General features: G+C 40.8%; 1 protein-coding gene across 4 annotated transcripts in view; it reads right to left on the bottom strand.

Annotated features, from left to right (window-relative positions):
- The window catches only part of WIZ (WIZ zinc finger), a 64924-nt gene that overhangs the window by 27356 nt on the left and 22529 nt on the right, over positions 1-15039 (bottom strand). For 3 of the 4 annotated variants that reach the window (XM_072399750.1, XM_072399749.1, XM_072399746.1), the window contains exons 5-6: positions 13445-14958; positions 6678-6911 (exon numbers count right to left, since the gene is read on the bottom strand). In XM_072399750.1, coding sequence (XP_072255851.1) covers positions 6678-6911; positions 13445-14958 — 1748 coding nt within the window. The remainder of the gene's footprint in view (positions 1-6677; positions 6912-13444; positions 14959-15039) is intronic. The other variant, XM_072399748.1, reaches the window with a different exon arrangement.

Here is a 15039-nt window from a genome sequence, read left to right as displayed (position 1 = left end):
AGGATGTAGCTGCGTGTTGTGCCCATGTATATGGTGGGATGTAGCTGCTTGTTATGCCCATGCATATGGTGGGATGTAGCTGCTTGTTATGCCCATGCATATGGTGGAGTGTAGCTGCGTGTGGTGCCCATGTATATGGCAGTACGCTATGCCCATGTATATAGCAGGGTGTAGATGTGAGTGTTCTGCCCATGTATATGGCAGGGTGTAGATGTGTGTTATGCCTATGTATATGGCAGGGTGTAGATGTGTGTATGCCTATGTATATGGCAGGGTGTAGATGTGTGTTATGCCCATGTATATGGCAGGGTGTAGATGTGTGTTATGCCTATGTATATGGCAGGGTGTAGATGTGTGTTATGCCTATGTATATGGCAGGGTGTAGATGTGTGTTATGCCTATGTATATGGCAGGGTGTAGATGTGTGTATGCCTATGTATATGGCAGGGTGTAGATGTGTGTTATGCCCATGTATATGGCAGGGTGTAGATGTGTGTTATGCCTATGTATATGGCAGGGTGTAGATGTGTTATGCCCATGTATATGGCAGGGTGTAGCTGTACGTTGTTCCGCCCATATATACAGTAGGGTGTAGCTGTGTGTTCTGCCCATGTATATGGCTGTGTGTGAATTCCACGTGTGTGTGAAGTGTTGGCACACAGGGTCATGTGACCTCGGCAGCCGATCAGCTCACACTGCACACACATCTCGCTCTTCCTCCCGTCTCACCCTCGGTCTCTCTGCTCCTCTTCTCTTCCTCTCGTCGTACAGGCCCGGCTTCCTCTCGCTCCTGCCCTGACCTACCGCCTCTTCCCGCCGCCCTCTGCTCTTCCTCCTCTTGGCCCCACCTTTCCGGTGTCCCAGGCTCCCCTGGCCCGCTGGCGCCCAGTTCCCCGCTGTTTCCTGCCTGCCCCGGCCCGGCCTCCTTTGTCCGCTCGATGGGCGCCGCCATCATAAGGGAGAGCTAATGAGGGGGGGAGGAAAGAAGCGCAGAGTGCGCGGGCACGAGGCCAGGCAGCCTAAATCGATAGACGAGCAGCGCTTAGAATGAGGGAGCAGCCAATCGTAGGGAAGCGCGCGGATGGAATGCAGAAGGATGGAAAAGGCAGCAGAACAAGGGAGTTCAGTAGAGCAGAGAGCAATCGAACATCTAACACAAACAGACTGGACACTACATAAGCCAGGCCGTCTCTCCTGATGGGGCTGCTGGTGCTTTTTTCAGGATTTTCTCCATAAATCAAATGTAAATCAAAGCAAGCAAGGGACTCCCCCCCTGTGCAGCTCCCAGATCAATGTTCCCTTGCTAAAAAAAACATGGTGGGGAGTGTAATATACAACACTTTTGGAGTTGCAAGAGGAAATCTAATACAAGGCTAATATAAAAAAAAAAAGGGGGGGATAAAGTCAGCAGAATAAAGTTTACTACTAATACCTTTTCAAAATCTAAAGAGAACCTGTCTCAAGCTTTACAGCAAGAAAATATGTGGCTAGCAGAGCTGAACGTCTGTACATTCCATCTGCAATATATACCGACAAGCATTCACAGTCATGTCCCCAGACCTTTTAGCTGGGCGCACCACCTGGCACTTTTCAGTAACCCCCCGCCTGTTTTTGGGTAGTTACTGAAAAATTGAGTCACAATACAGGGGGCCACCTAGCTTAGAAATAATCTGGGGATAATACTGATGCAACAAGACTGAGCACAGTCAGAATTCCCAACAGGTGTGCTTGTTCCTAGCCTGTGACCAAATACATTTTTATTAATATTAATAAACAGGATTTATGTAGCACCAACATATTATGCAGCACTGTACATTTATTAGAGGTTGCAAATGACAGAGGAATACAGTGACACAGGAGAAGAAGACCCTGCCCTGAAGAGTTTACAATATAAGAATTTATCAGATTAGTATTAAAGCCGGGCACCTTGCATTTGCTGAAGAAATCAATGCCCCTATTTAATGTACAGCTCTGCGTACTATGTTGGCGCTATATAAATCCTGTTTATGAAATATACTAATAATAATAAATAGAGAACTACATTGGCCTAGTGAATCTAGCCTTAGAGTAAGGGTACATTTTTATATAAAACAACAACAATAATGTGTGTTTCCCCCAAGATCCCAAACAAACCACAAATGCAAAGCAGATCGGCTGCCATTTATTGTAGTTATATACTGGAGTTCAGGTCAAAACTAAATGTAAAACAATGCACAGCTCAGCAATGACCCGGGCAGTGTAATGCGGGACTGCAGTGCATTTGATGATTGCCTTGGGATTTATTAGAGTGGTGGGGGATGATAGCTGGGGCAAATAAAACAGACTGCCTATTTTTAATTTAAAGGGTAACCCTGCAAAGAAAAGGGATAATACTCTTCTTGCAACAATGAACTGTGGGGTTCTCCCCAGTCCCTTTTACCTGAGCGCTCCCACCCGGAAAAACGTTTTAGTAACCACCTGACTGTATTTGGGTGGTTACTAAAGAGTTGGGTCACAATGCAGGGGCTGTCACCTGCCTACAATTTCTTCCCACCCAGCTTAAAAAGATTTCTGAACTTGCAGTTTTCAAGATCTACAATGCAGATTAGTAAGCAGTTGACCCTTCTAGAAGTGTGGAATGCTGGACCACCCGTGGTTTCTTTCACTGACCCCTATGCCAGTAAAGGGCACAGTATTGACACAGGGATCACTTTATTCAGAGAAAAGAGTTCAAAAGATTTTAATCTCTTGCAGTTGATAGCACCCCAAACAACTTAACGCCTTTCCAGAAGTCACTTCATTAGGCCAAAGCTACAAGTGAGACTTTAAATATCTCAATTGTGCTTCTAAAAATACAAGCAATTAATGGAAGTAGCAACTGTTCACTAAACAGGTGAACAATTGGCTCCATATGGAGCAAGCTAAACAAGCAGCATGGAACAGCAATCAGTCCTGTACAATGGCACAATGTCCCATTGATATGCTCATGACTGCTACAATATGCTACTCTGGTGTAGATTTAGCCTATTGATGTGACTGCCAGCCAAGAAAAAAAAAAAAAACATCATGTAGTTGTTGTATCCTTGACAATAGAAAAGTTTAAGGTTGAATCAGCCATTAATTACCAGTATATGTGGCATTATCAGCAAGTAAACAATGTCACATCCATACAAAACTGCTTTTAGTTACTAGACATTAAGCAATTAATGAACGGAATCTTTTGCTAGATGCTAAAACATTTACTAAAAATGCCAAGCAAGCAGGCAGTAAATTCACAACACTTGCTCTAGGTAAATGATGCAGAAAAACGTATTGGCTAAATATTAAATCGTGATCAGCTAAAATATTTAAGAGGAACATTTATAAAGTAAATCCTGCATACTACTTTCACTGCAGGTTTCCTAAAAATACAGATCACTATTTAATAACAGCGATCCCCCCTTATGTACAAAACTCGCCCACTCTCCCATCCCACCTGCTTGGTAAACATCCTGGGGGGGCGCTAGCGCAGGGCTGTGGACACAACTTTTGTTTCATTCACAGCCCTGCGCTACTGTCCCCCCTGGAATTTAGAAAGCAGGTCTGAGCCTGCGATGTGAGAGTGGTTGGGTTATGGAATCATGACTTCACTCTGGGGGAAGTTTCTTACACCCCATGCATGCGTGATCCAGATTCCGGTTCGTGAGATCCTACAGCTTGGCGACCACTGCTCTAAAAAATACCTGTAGGAGGTTTTATATTCCTCAGCCAGTGAAAATTGCTGGCCTTTGGTCATCTCTAAACACTGCGTTTGCCATCAATTTTAAAAAAAGTGTGAAATGACAAGGGGGTAAAATAAAAGTACTTTACATTTGTGTATTTAGCTTTCTGTTGAGTTCAGCATTTATGAAAACCTATTCACTCCAATAGAAGGTAGGGAAAGAAAACATCTAAAAAAAAAAAAAGTTAAAATGCCACCTGCTTCTAATAATGATGTTGCCTTAACACAATATTAAGTATGGGGGGGGGTTAAATCATGCCTAATATGGATTTCACACCCTTATGAATAAGCTTCCTGCAGTGCATTAAAAGTCTGCAAGTACTTCAATAAAAGGCCATACATTTAACAAACCCTGCTAATAACAGGGGACTGGCTAGCACCCACCTCTACTCCCAATCTCCGGTTCATCAGCTTTTCCAGGCTGCACCCGTATCAATGAATGAAAGTCCCAGTCTGATGTAGCTTCTACTGAGAAACTTTTAGTCAAACACAGTCCAGCAAAGATCCCATTCACACATTTGCAATATGGTGCCTAAAAGGTCTTTTGATTAAGGATGGTGGCAGGGAATGAATCCAAGTGATCCTTGTTGGACTTTGCATCAATAAAATACACAGGTTAGATCTTCATATATTTTATCAATGCTGTATTGGAGCTTTATTCCAAGTGTGTGCTTGGTAATTTTCACAGAAAGCTACACACAAAAAAATTCACCTCCTTCTGAATAGTTACTAGTTAAAGCCTACTTGAATACCAAATCAGCCAATTATGTCTGATCACTTTTGTCCCATCTCCTATTGTGTGACACTTCCCCCACCTCCTAGATTGTAAGCTCTTTGGGGCAGGGTTCTCTCATCCTCCTGTGTCACTGTCTGTATCGGTCTGTCATTTGCAACCCCTATTTAATGTACAGCACTGCGTAATATGTTGGTGCTATATAAATACTGTTTAATAATAAAAAGCACTTTAACCATAAACCCTTGTTATTTTGTATACTGTGTGTTTAAAGTAATCCCGTCATTATAAATGAAAACTGGCATACCTGTAAAATACCAGAATACATTTCAGCTGTCTGTGCTCCATTCATGAGAAATCCTCTGAAATCCAATAGATAACATAGATGGGAGTTTCAGTCCATTTCTTCTTACCAACTCCCCTACTTGTGTTCTGTAATAATGCTGAAGTCAGAAGAAGAAATCACTGACCTCTGCTTGGGACCCAAGTTTTTTTAATTAACATTTTGCAGGCACAGATAGTGGAAAAGTATGTAAACCCTTATCTGGATCAAGTATGCCAACCTGACAATTTCATTTTCAATAACAGTAAAACAATAAACATTATGTTTAATTTCACTTTGAAAATTGTCTTTTTATTCATTCATGAAAGGGGGTGGACAGGGGATTGATGTTTTTTTTAGCAAATTCCATGGGACACCTATGTACACAGCCTGAGCAGTCTGAAAAAAACAAACAGGGACAGACTAAGGTACACACATGCAATGGTTCTCGTCCGATAATCGGCTTTGGGCTGATATTGGACGAGAATCTTGCATATGTACAGGGCTCTTTGTCCATCATCCGATCGATTGTCCTGGCGGATCCACGGACGATGGACAATGAAAGATCATATTGGAAGTGAAAGGGAGGGGGGGTGTCGCTCCATCAATCTTCCCCTCCCCTCCATAGAACAGAACAGTGCTATATGTACAGCACTTGTTCATGCATTGTGCAGTCGTTAGTCATTGGAAAGGATCGCGAAAGATCCTTTCCAACGACAATTATTGCACGTGTGTACATAGCCTGAGGCTGCATACACGTCTATCGTTGGAAAGGATCATGAAAGACAAAAAACTGAAAGATGCATGACTGAGTGACAGTGACGTTCTGCTCAATAAAAAGGGGAGAGTGAGAACAAGTGAGCAGCTGCGCTCTCTCCCCTTCACTTGTATTGCAGTGGTTCATGGATCTGTCCATGTCAGATGAGCGCTGTACACACGTCAGAGTCTCATCTGATGCTAACCCTGAAACGATATTCAGATGAGTATCATCCAACGTAAGTACGTAGCCTAAGTTTTATTAAAACAAAAAAAAAAACTTGTTTAAAAAAAAAAAAAAAAAAATGGAGACTTGGACTGCTGACCTCTTCTAGATTTTATGGAGATAAAACGGCTCCCTTGCTTCCTATATTACTTCCCTATAACAAGTATGTGTATCCGGAGCTCTGACTGTTTCCTGTGTGCTTGGTTTTGGTTGCGCCAAGCTCAAAACTGGGCCCTATTGCAGCAGAGTCTGGCACCTATTTCATCAAGTCTGTGGACATAAAAAAGACTTTCATTCACCTTGGAGTGGAATAGTGGCTTCCATATACATAGCACAACAATGTATGCATTCTGTAGCAGCAAAGACCTGCACTGTGTATATACGCCAACCTCTGTTTCTCAATGAATCAGTGCAGGCTAAAAATACAACTGCAACCCATTTCACTGTTTCACGTACAGCGCTGCGTAATATGTTGGCGCTATATAAATCCTGTTTATTAATAATAATAATTATCAATCAGTCCAAGGGTGAGAGGACACAAACTTTTTGTTAATAACCTAAACATACATATAAGCAAAACTAGAATGGAAAATGCTATGTGGCTACTAAAAATTAAATATAAAATGAAACAAATTTGCATGGGCACCAGAGTTAGAGCAGGAGGACGGCCATGTGATGATGTCATAAGCAAGACAACTTATGACATCATCACAGCTGCTATAAAGCTGCATAAAGGTATAGACAGAGGTGAAGGGCTGGGGTGGGGAAGGGGGTAAGTTGTTAGAGAGTAAGGGGGGGTTTAAGCCAGGACAAACACTCGGGTCTAATTGCAGGCTGGTGATGATGCAATGTGATGTCATCAGTGATGGCATAAAACAGGCACATTTTACAGGCTTCTTACCATCTGTATCGGTGTCCTGGTGCCATGGTGGAAATGGGGGCACTGGACGACCGGGTGAGCGGGCTAGCAGTCGAGCAAGGACATGGATGGGAGACACTGTGAGCTCCCAGTTGGTGATCCCAAAGTCTCGTAGGTGGGCACGGGCATGACTGGAGAGGCCAGCACGAGTGTCGAAACCAGCACCACAGAATTCACACCGCATCAAGCTGAAGGTACTGGGGTCAAAGTTCGCCACTGCAGAGGGGGGAAATGAGATCACCTTGTGTCCTGTGCTTTTTCAAAAATGCTCACCCGGCCTCCTTTTCAAGTAAATCCCAGCTCATTTAATTCCCATGCTATTTATTGTACAAACTCCCCCAAGCAACACAAAACAGTATAATAGGCAAACCTTCAATATAGAATTAACAATATCCTGTTATGGCTTCAGTAAAGCGACACTTGGCTACAGTGGGTTACTGCATTTCGTTCCTTGCACGGTTTATAAAGTAAGCCTACTGATCTGTACCAAAACCTGGTTCCCCTTCCTAACCCAAACTCAGTCTTAATTAAGTTTTATACATAGCCAATTATCTAGCAAACTATACCTCATCTGGCAATCAGCAAGACAAATTTGTCTATAAACCTGAAAAGCAAGTTTTTATTTCCTGCATTGATTGCACATATACTGAATATTTGTCAAATGACCACTCTTATTTCTGTATTTGAAAGGCCACCTTGGGCACTGAACATCCACATTTCACAGCATTTGATGCTAGACTGGAAAATTCAATCAGTTCATCAAAAGATAAAAACTTCAGCTGGTTTACAAATAAGCCAACAATACTGCTTTCCCAATAAGGCCAACTATCTAAAGACATTTTGTTTGTGTATATTATGCTTTGTGTACCTGTATGCTCTGCCAGTGCTTGTGTAGCAGTAAAATATTTGCTCTGCTTATTATTGGCAAAGCAACAGGTTTGCTTTAAAGCTGAACTCCAGGAACAAGGAAACATTACCCCTTACTTCTGCAGGTTTTCTTCTGTCATGCAACTAGTTTATCAAGTTCCTGTGCGTGCAGGCTTTGATGTCCTGTCTTGCACTGCAGAAAAAAAGCAGTCCTGTATTGGAAAAGAGGACCCCAAGGGCCAGTCAACATCCCAGTGTTTTAGAGGGAAAAGGGAGGATAAAAATGATAGATTGTTATATATTAAAGTAAGAGCTTTCAGACCCGCTGTGTTAACATAGTTTTCTGCACCCCAGACAACTAGATTTGCAGAAAAAAAACAGAAACCGTGTGGCCCAAAGCACTTTTGGGAGGCTCAATCTGCCACAGCCCTGGGGGTAAAAAAGGATTCCATCTACTCCCATTCAATTGGCCCTGGGCAAAGTGTAGAGCAGCGTTTCTACAGGGGTTGTTAAGGGTTCCTTGAACAATGAGGTCAGAATAATGACACCAATTCATTTGTTGGTGGTCTCTAAGGATGACATTCTTCTCCGTAGCCAGCAATGTAAGAAGCATTTTTCTTATTGATTGTTACACTAATATACTGTGAGCTGTAGATATAGGAGTTATAGTAGGAGTTCCCTGAAGACCTAAAAGTTATTTGAAGGTGTTCCCCCATGTTAAAAAAAAAAACAGAGGAGGCTGTTCCAGAGTGTGTGTATATCAGTGTTTCTTGTACTTTTTAACACAGAGGGAACGCCTTGAAATAACCTTCTGGTCCTCGGGTAACCCCTGCTATAATTTGTACTGTGAGCTGTGGATATAGAAATTATAGCAGGGGTTACCCGAAGACAAAAAGGTTATTTTTCAAGGGGTTCCCCCGGTGTTAAAAAGGACAAGATACAGTGATTCATACATAGTAGGTCAGGTTGATAAAAGATAGAAGTCCATCAAGTTCAACCACTAGGGAAGTAAACATGTCCCAGATATAATACCCTATAGACATAGTTTCATCATTCATCATTACACCAATATACTGTGAGCTGTGCGTATAGTATATATACCAGTGGTTCCCTGAAGACCGGAAATTTATTTCAAGGGTTCCCCCATGGTAAAAAGTTTGGGAAACACAGCCATAGACAAAGCACCTAACCCTTGCACAGCAGTGGGTGTAAACTGCAGGGGTGTTTTCTTTCCTGAAGTTCAGCTTTAACTCCCACTTTAACAGTAAATACTTACTAACCAACCCTTACAGAAAATGTCATTGCTGGGAACTGAAGGAAACACAAGGTACACCTTATATTAAGGAAGAACATGTGACTAGGACAGGTATTGATGTATAAACTATGTTAATAGCTAATTGAAGCTTACACATAGTCTTTCCTTCACTCACAGTAACTGAATGGGATCATAGCAAAATAAAGGACAGTAAAGGTATGTATATGCGTATAGGGAGGTCTTCATCAACCTGTTGCTTTGTCTTGCATGGGAAAACCAGAGATTCACCGTAAAATACACCTGTCATGAGACAAATATGGCAGCTGCAAGTGATGGCCTTCTTCCGAAAGTGATAGCCGTTTGTGTCTGACTTCTATACTTCATAATCACAGAGCAGCATGTTAACGTGGAAATGTCTCAATGCCTTTGATCTTCACATATTAGGACTCAAAGTATAGAAAGCATTGTATCAGCATGACAGACAAGCAGTTAGATTTTTAAGGACAAGCCAGCAATGGCAGCCTAGATGTTTATTTCATGACAAGTTTTTATATGAAGGACAATGCACCTTACGGGGCAGAGTATATGAGAAGAAGTATGGCTCATCACCAGCAATTTGGAAGATATGACCGTGCTAAGAGAACACACCTTAAAAGGAAAACAACTGCTGGCAGTGTGCTCAAGTACACAAAGCCTTAATTTTGACAGATTTTATACTTTCTTACCTTGAAAACTTCCAGTCTACACTATACTTTTCATTACGTTCATCCTAGCCTCTCCCGTCATGCAGAATAAGGCCCAATGCATATGGGTAAATAAGCACCTGAAAAAGAATCTGTTTGATGTCTGATATATTAAGAACAATAATTGTATTATTATTATTATTATTTAACTGGATCAGTTCAAGATCATTTTTTTCTTTTATTTCCCCATAGAGGCCAATGTCTCTAAATTCTCTTAGCAAATGCATGGATGCATGCATGGACTCCTTCCCTTTATGTTTAAAATAATCCCACTCTTATTTTGTTAAACTCCTCAAGTCTCGAATGTGTGTTTGTTCAATGTAAGAGCTTAGTTCACCAACTCTCCCTGTTTAATAAATGTCAATGTTGGGGGGGGGAGAGGGGGAAGAATAGACATACATACCTCCCAATGCTATTAAGTAAGCTCAGGAGACAGACGTAATGATTTCAGTAGTCTAAGTTTGGAAATGATTTGACTTTGAAATTAGCAATCTCACATTTTTAAAAATTGGAAAACCGTTTTAGGTTGGATATGTAGACAACTCTGCAATCTAAAAATAACATAAAAGTTTTGTTTCCATTGGAATTCTTTAAACTTTTACACAGCTCTCTCTGCTCAAGTTGACCACCATTTACTTATATGGTGCAAATAGGTTGTATGTGTAGGAAAAAAACATAGGTACAACACACTTTGGTGAGTCCAGTTACCTGGAACTGCATTGTTCTATACAATGCAGCCCTGACTTCTACTTATTGTGAATGACAACCTCGGTTGAATTACCTATTGATAAATGGCGGCAAACTAATCGTATGATGTGCTTATTGACCCATGTGCATTTTGCCTTCTGGTTCATGAATATTTCATCCTGTGCTACTATATCCTATAATAATTGTTCATATCCAGATTAGAAGAAGACAGAATGATCTGAATAATTTATCATATTTTCCATAAGATATGAAAAAAACATCAAGTGGCATACAAATCAAACTTGCAGGTGAAATAAATACACTACACTGAAATATGGGTTACTTCTATTACTGAACACCCTCTGCAAATGACAATTGCCTGGCTGTCAGATCCTCACACTTTAATACCCTCTAAATCTTTAGATAAAGGGGAATCTTTAGTAAAGTCAAACACATAGAACAAACATGCATCTGGTGAGGTAAGTGGGTCAAATTATCTGATCTGCATGTTTGTTCAAAGTCAATGACTTAAAATTATGACACCAGCATGACAGCCAGTCAACTGGGTGCAGTCAGCAATGACAGCTTTCATGTTTCCCCAACAACAGGTCGCTTTTAAATAAGGTTATTGCAGTAAACAGCAACCCTGATTGCTCCAATTTAATAAATGAGCTCTATGCTATCTCAAGCTGACCTGTGATTCTATTGTGGAAGTTCAAGTCCCAATCTGACTTATTAGGTGTGGGGAAAAAAAGGGGCCAAGATAGACTTTGAAATTCCATAACAAATGACGTGACACATTACATGTTGTGAGCCCTCTGACTTTAAACGCACAGATTCCATAAAACCATTCATAAGTTTTTAACATTTTTTTGGAATCGGCAGATATATATAACCAAGTTAGATTATTTGGTATACAGTGTTCTTCCCAACCCCTTTTAGCTAGGTGCACCACCAGGCACATTTCAATAACTGCCCAGCTGTTCCTTTGATCATAATACAGGGGCCACCACCCACCTACAGCTTCTTCCCAGTTAAAAAAAAAATCCTGGGGAGAATACTGGTATAAGAATGATTTTTACAGCAGTCTTCATTTCTAAAAGTTTATAGGTTCTGCTGTGACTGGTTCAGGGATTATTGTTAAATGTTTTATACGGATAAAACATTATACGGATATACTGATTATACTGCCAACATTTCTACAAAATGAACAGTTTTATAGTTAAAGTTGTGTGTGCTTAGCAAAACATTTGAAAGGTTTTGTGGAAAAGTTGACCTTTACTGTAGTAGTATTGTGTAAGGGTAAAGCAGAACTCCAGGCACAAAGCTATATGAACAGTCAGTCTTTTGTTGGCCATACCCCCAGCCATTATTTCTTTGTTTAGCTTTTTAACATCCTGGGTAATCAAAGTGGATTTAAAATCAACTGAGATGGCTGGAGGTGGAAAGGTGACACAAGAGTGTGCAATACTGAGCCAGGATAACAGGGAGGACACCTTCCTGGCTAAACAAAGCTGTCTGCAACACTACACTTGAAGAAGAGATTTACAAATTCCTGGAATGGTAAAACAGTTTGCATATATGACAGTTTGTCTGAAGTTCCACTTTAGACTTTATTGCAGACTGGAGCTGAACAATACCTATAATCCTCTATAAAAAATTATGTTTTGTTTACAGCTAAGATACATCATAGCAGCAAGCAAACCTGGCAAAGCAGAAAGGCCCATAAGTCCCGCTGTAGCTCATAAGCATCAATTGCTTTACATAAGACAAACAATAGTTAACAATGTCTAGTTACCTAGTTGTGCAAATTTAAATCACTGGTCTGTGTTAGCTTTCTACATCCCTGCTCTGCAGGCCTTCTCTGTAATACTAATAAGCTGGATGAGGTCTGCATTTTGTCTGTTTATAGGTTAGTGCTCAGTTCTTGGTAACTGAAGATCAGATATTTTTAATCAGAAATTTTAAAAAGTAAACCCTTGCCCATATGGTGCACAATTGAGAAATAAGTATATGGCACAAGCAGTAACAGAGCTTTCAAAACAATCCTTCATTTACTCCGTACCTATGACCATAATAGAGAAAATAATTTTCAAAGTTTAACTTAAAATCTTAGCTTTATTCCAATGGGACGGGGTTCTTGGCAGCCTACTAAAAGCCTTATAATGTAAATAGGCAGAAAATTTTAAAAATGTAAGAAATACTGAAACCGGACATTCTTGTGATCTCTGAGAAAGTTAGACCGGGAAGAAAATTGAGTGAAGGACATCAAGAGGGGAGTTTAGTTATTAAAAAAAAAAAAAAAAATGTTTCATGTTTCAACTAGGCAGGTACGTTTATTTCATTACAGAATGTGATATCTCCTTTGTTATAACGAATCTTAACCTGAATTTTTTTGTAGTTTTAGTTCTGTTTTAAAGAATAGTTGGCTTGTTTAAAGCTCTTGTGCTTCTTTTGTGAAGTGTACATAAATATTGTTCATGGCCTGATGGGACCCTGTTGCCAGACTAGATTATATGTGCATCTAATATACTTTAGGTATGATATTTACTTGTAACAGCATACCTTGTGCAGATTTCCAAAAGCTTGAAGACCATTGCTGGTAATCGTGGGTGACCGTAGTCTCAGTTGACATTCAATGACATTAGAATATTCCCCGAAAAAGTTTTGTAGGGGGGTAAAGGCAGAGGGTCTAAGCTTGCCCGGAGAGTAACTTTACACTCCCAGAAGAGGGCTATAACATGTAAATATGAAAGTAGAAGCTGTGCTAGCAAAACAGAACTTTCCTGGTTAGTCTAAATGCTGAGGACAAAAGCCCCATTTTATAATGTTACTTGTGTTTAATAAATTAGCTTCTAATAGCTATAGAGTGCACATAATTTATCAACAAGCAGTTTAAATTTATGTTGTACAGTGCTGCATAATATGTTGGCACTGTATAAATACTATCTAATAATAATAATAATGCTAGAACAGACCTCATCTAACTTTTTACTACTGCAGAGAACTAATAACTATGTTGCCTGTAATCTGCTTCTCGGTACAACAGTAATTATTTTTATTTTAATTCCAGTGCTATTAGTGAAACGGTTAAACATACAACTCCTAAAATATACTATAATTCCTACTATAATTGCTAAAATGACCCAGTCCACCTAGAAAGTCATCGCCAGACTTAGTATCAAGTCAGCACTTACCTTTTTTGCGCTTTTTCTGGAAGGAGTAGTTCTGCTCGATTGCTTTTACTTCCTCTGCAGATATGAAATGTCGTACATTGTAGCTGACCCCAACTCTGTTCAAGTGACCTCGGACATGGTTTGCAAGACCTATTCCATTATGGAAGCGATCAGGGCAATATGGACACTCCCGTTCTTCGCTCCTTAGCCCAAGGGCTTCAAGCTGACTGGCATACTTGGGATCTGTTAATAAGGTATCTAAAGGGATATCATCTTCCCCATCATCCACCCATTCTTCTCTAGGCAGATGAGGGCCAAGGGACCCACGTGAAAATAAAGTCTTACTTATAGGAAGCTTCTTCCCGCAGGCCCAAGGTTGCTGTCCTTTCGTCCGCTTTTTCTTAGCGCCAATATTATCCAACAAAACAACGGCCACTTCTTCTCTCAGTTGTCGTCTCTGATCATCTTCACTCCCACAAGCAGCTTTAAGAGCTTCTTGAAATCTTCTCTTTAACTGTACAGCAGCCTCAGGTAATCGAACTGGCCTTCTGGTCTTAATGCTCTCTTCCAGGTTATTATTCTGTGAACTATGGGGGTTTTCCCTAGCTAGATTTTTCCCCTTTATCTTACTTGGACCTTGCATTACAGGTTGGGATATGTTCAATTTCCATTCCGACTCAGCTACAGTCTCGGTTTCTGGGGGCTTCCATATCCCTTCAGCTAGAAGTTCTGAGGTTTCACCTCCATCTCCCATTTCTGCAGTTTTGAAAGATGATGAAGTTGTTCGAGTCTCCCCACCAACTTTCTTCACATGTGTTTTTGCATGTTGAACAAAGACCTTGGAAGAGTTCGTGCCGAAAAGACATTTGGGGCATTGCAGACGAGCATCTCGTCCTTCATCTGCAAAACTCTCAAGTTTGCTGATCTCTTCTATTATTTTCTTTCTGGACTCTTGATGAAGTTGACGGTGAGATTCTAGACTCTCCTCGTCCCCAAATCCCTTTCCACATTCTCCACAAGTGTGAGGACCTTCTACCCCATGTCCACCCTCTCCTTCCCCTTCCTGGGAGTGTTGAAACATATGCTCTAAAAGATGGGCTTTTTTCTTAAAGTAAATACTACACTCGATGCAGGTATAAACAGATCCTTCTTCATCCTCATCTTCCTCTTCCACCTCTACATGTGCATCCTCTTCCGAATAATTTCCCCCTTGCCACGCTTCATGGGCTCTTCCCAGCTGTAGTGCTCTTCTGAATGCAGGCATTGTGATAGATGGTGTGTCTGACTGCACCATCATTACCTGTGAATGACCTTCTCCGTCTTCTAAACCTGCAGTCCATTCAAACCTTCTATGTTGCAAATACTGGTCCTCTGAATGCACTCCATCAGATTCCCTTTCAATACCCTCATGAGTGTCTGAATACCTCCAGGGAGTAGTATGAGTGCCAGACTGGCGAGGGACAAAGTGGTGCAAAGTGCTACGGTCAGGAGGTGGAAGAGTATATTTAGGAGAAGATAGGTGGTCTTGCTCTGGGCTGAGGAAGTTAGATAAAAAGATTAGGTATAGATTCAAGCTGGACACATGATAATCTAATGATCAAACCTTTAATCTTGAT

The sequence above is a fragment of the Pyxicephalus adspersus genome, chromosome 2 (assembly GCF_032062135.1).
Source record: "Pyxicephalus adspersus chromosome 2, UCB_Pads_2.0, whole genome shotgun sequence".
Taxonomy (NCBI): domain Eukaryota; kingdom Metazoa; phylum Chordata; class Amphibia; order Anura; family Pyxicephalidae; genus Pyxicephalus; species Pyxicephalus adspersus.
The sequence above is the reverse complement of the archived record's forward strand: the minus strand, read 5'-3'. Positions and strand labels throughout refer to the sequence as shown.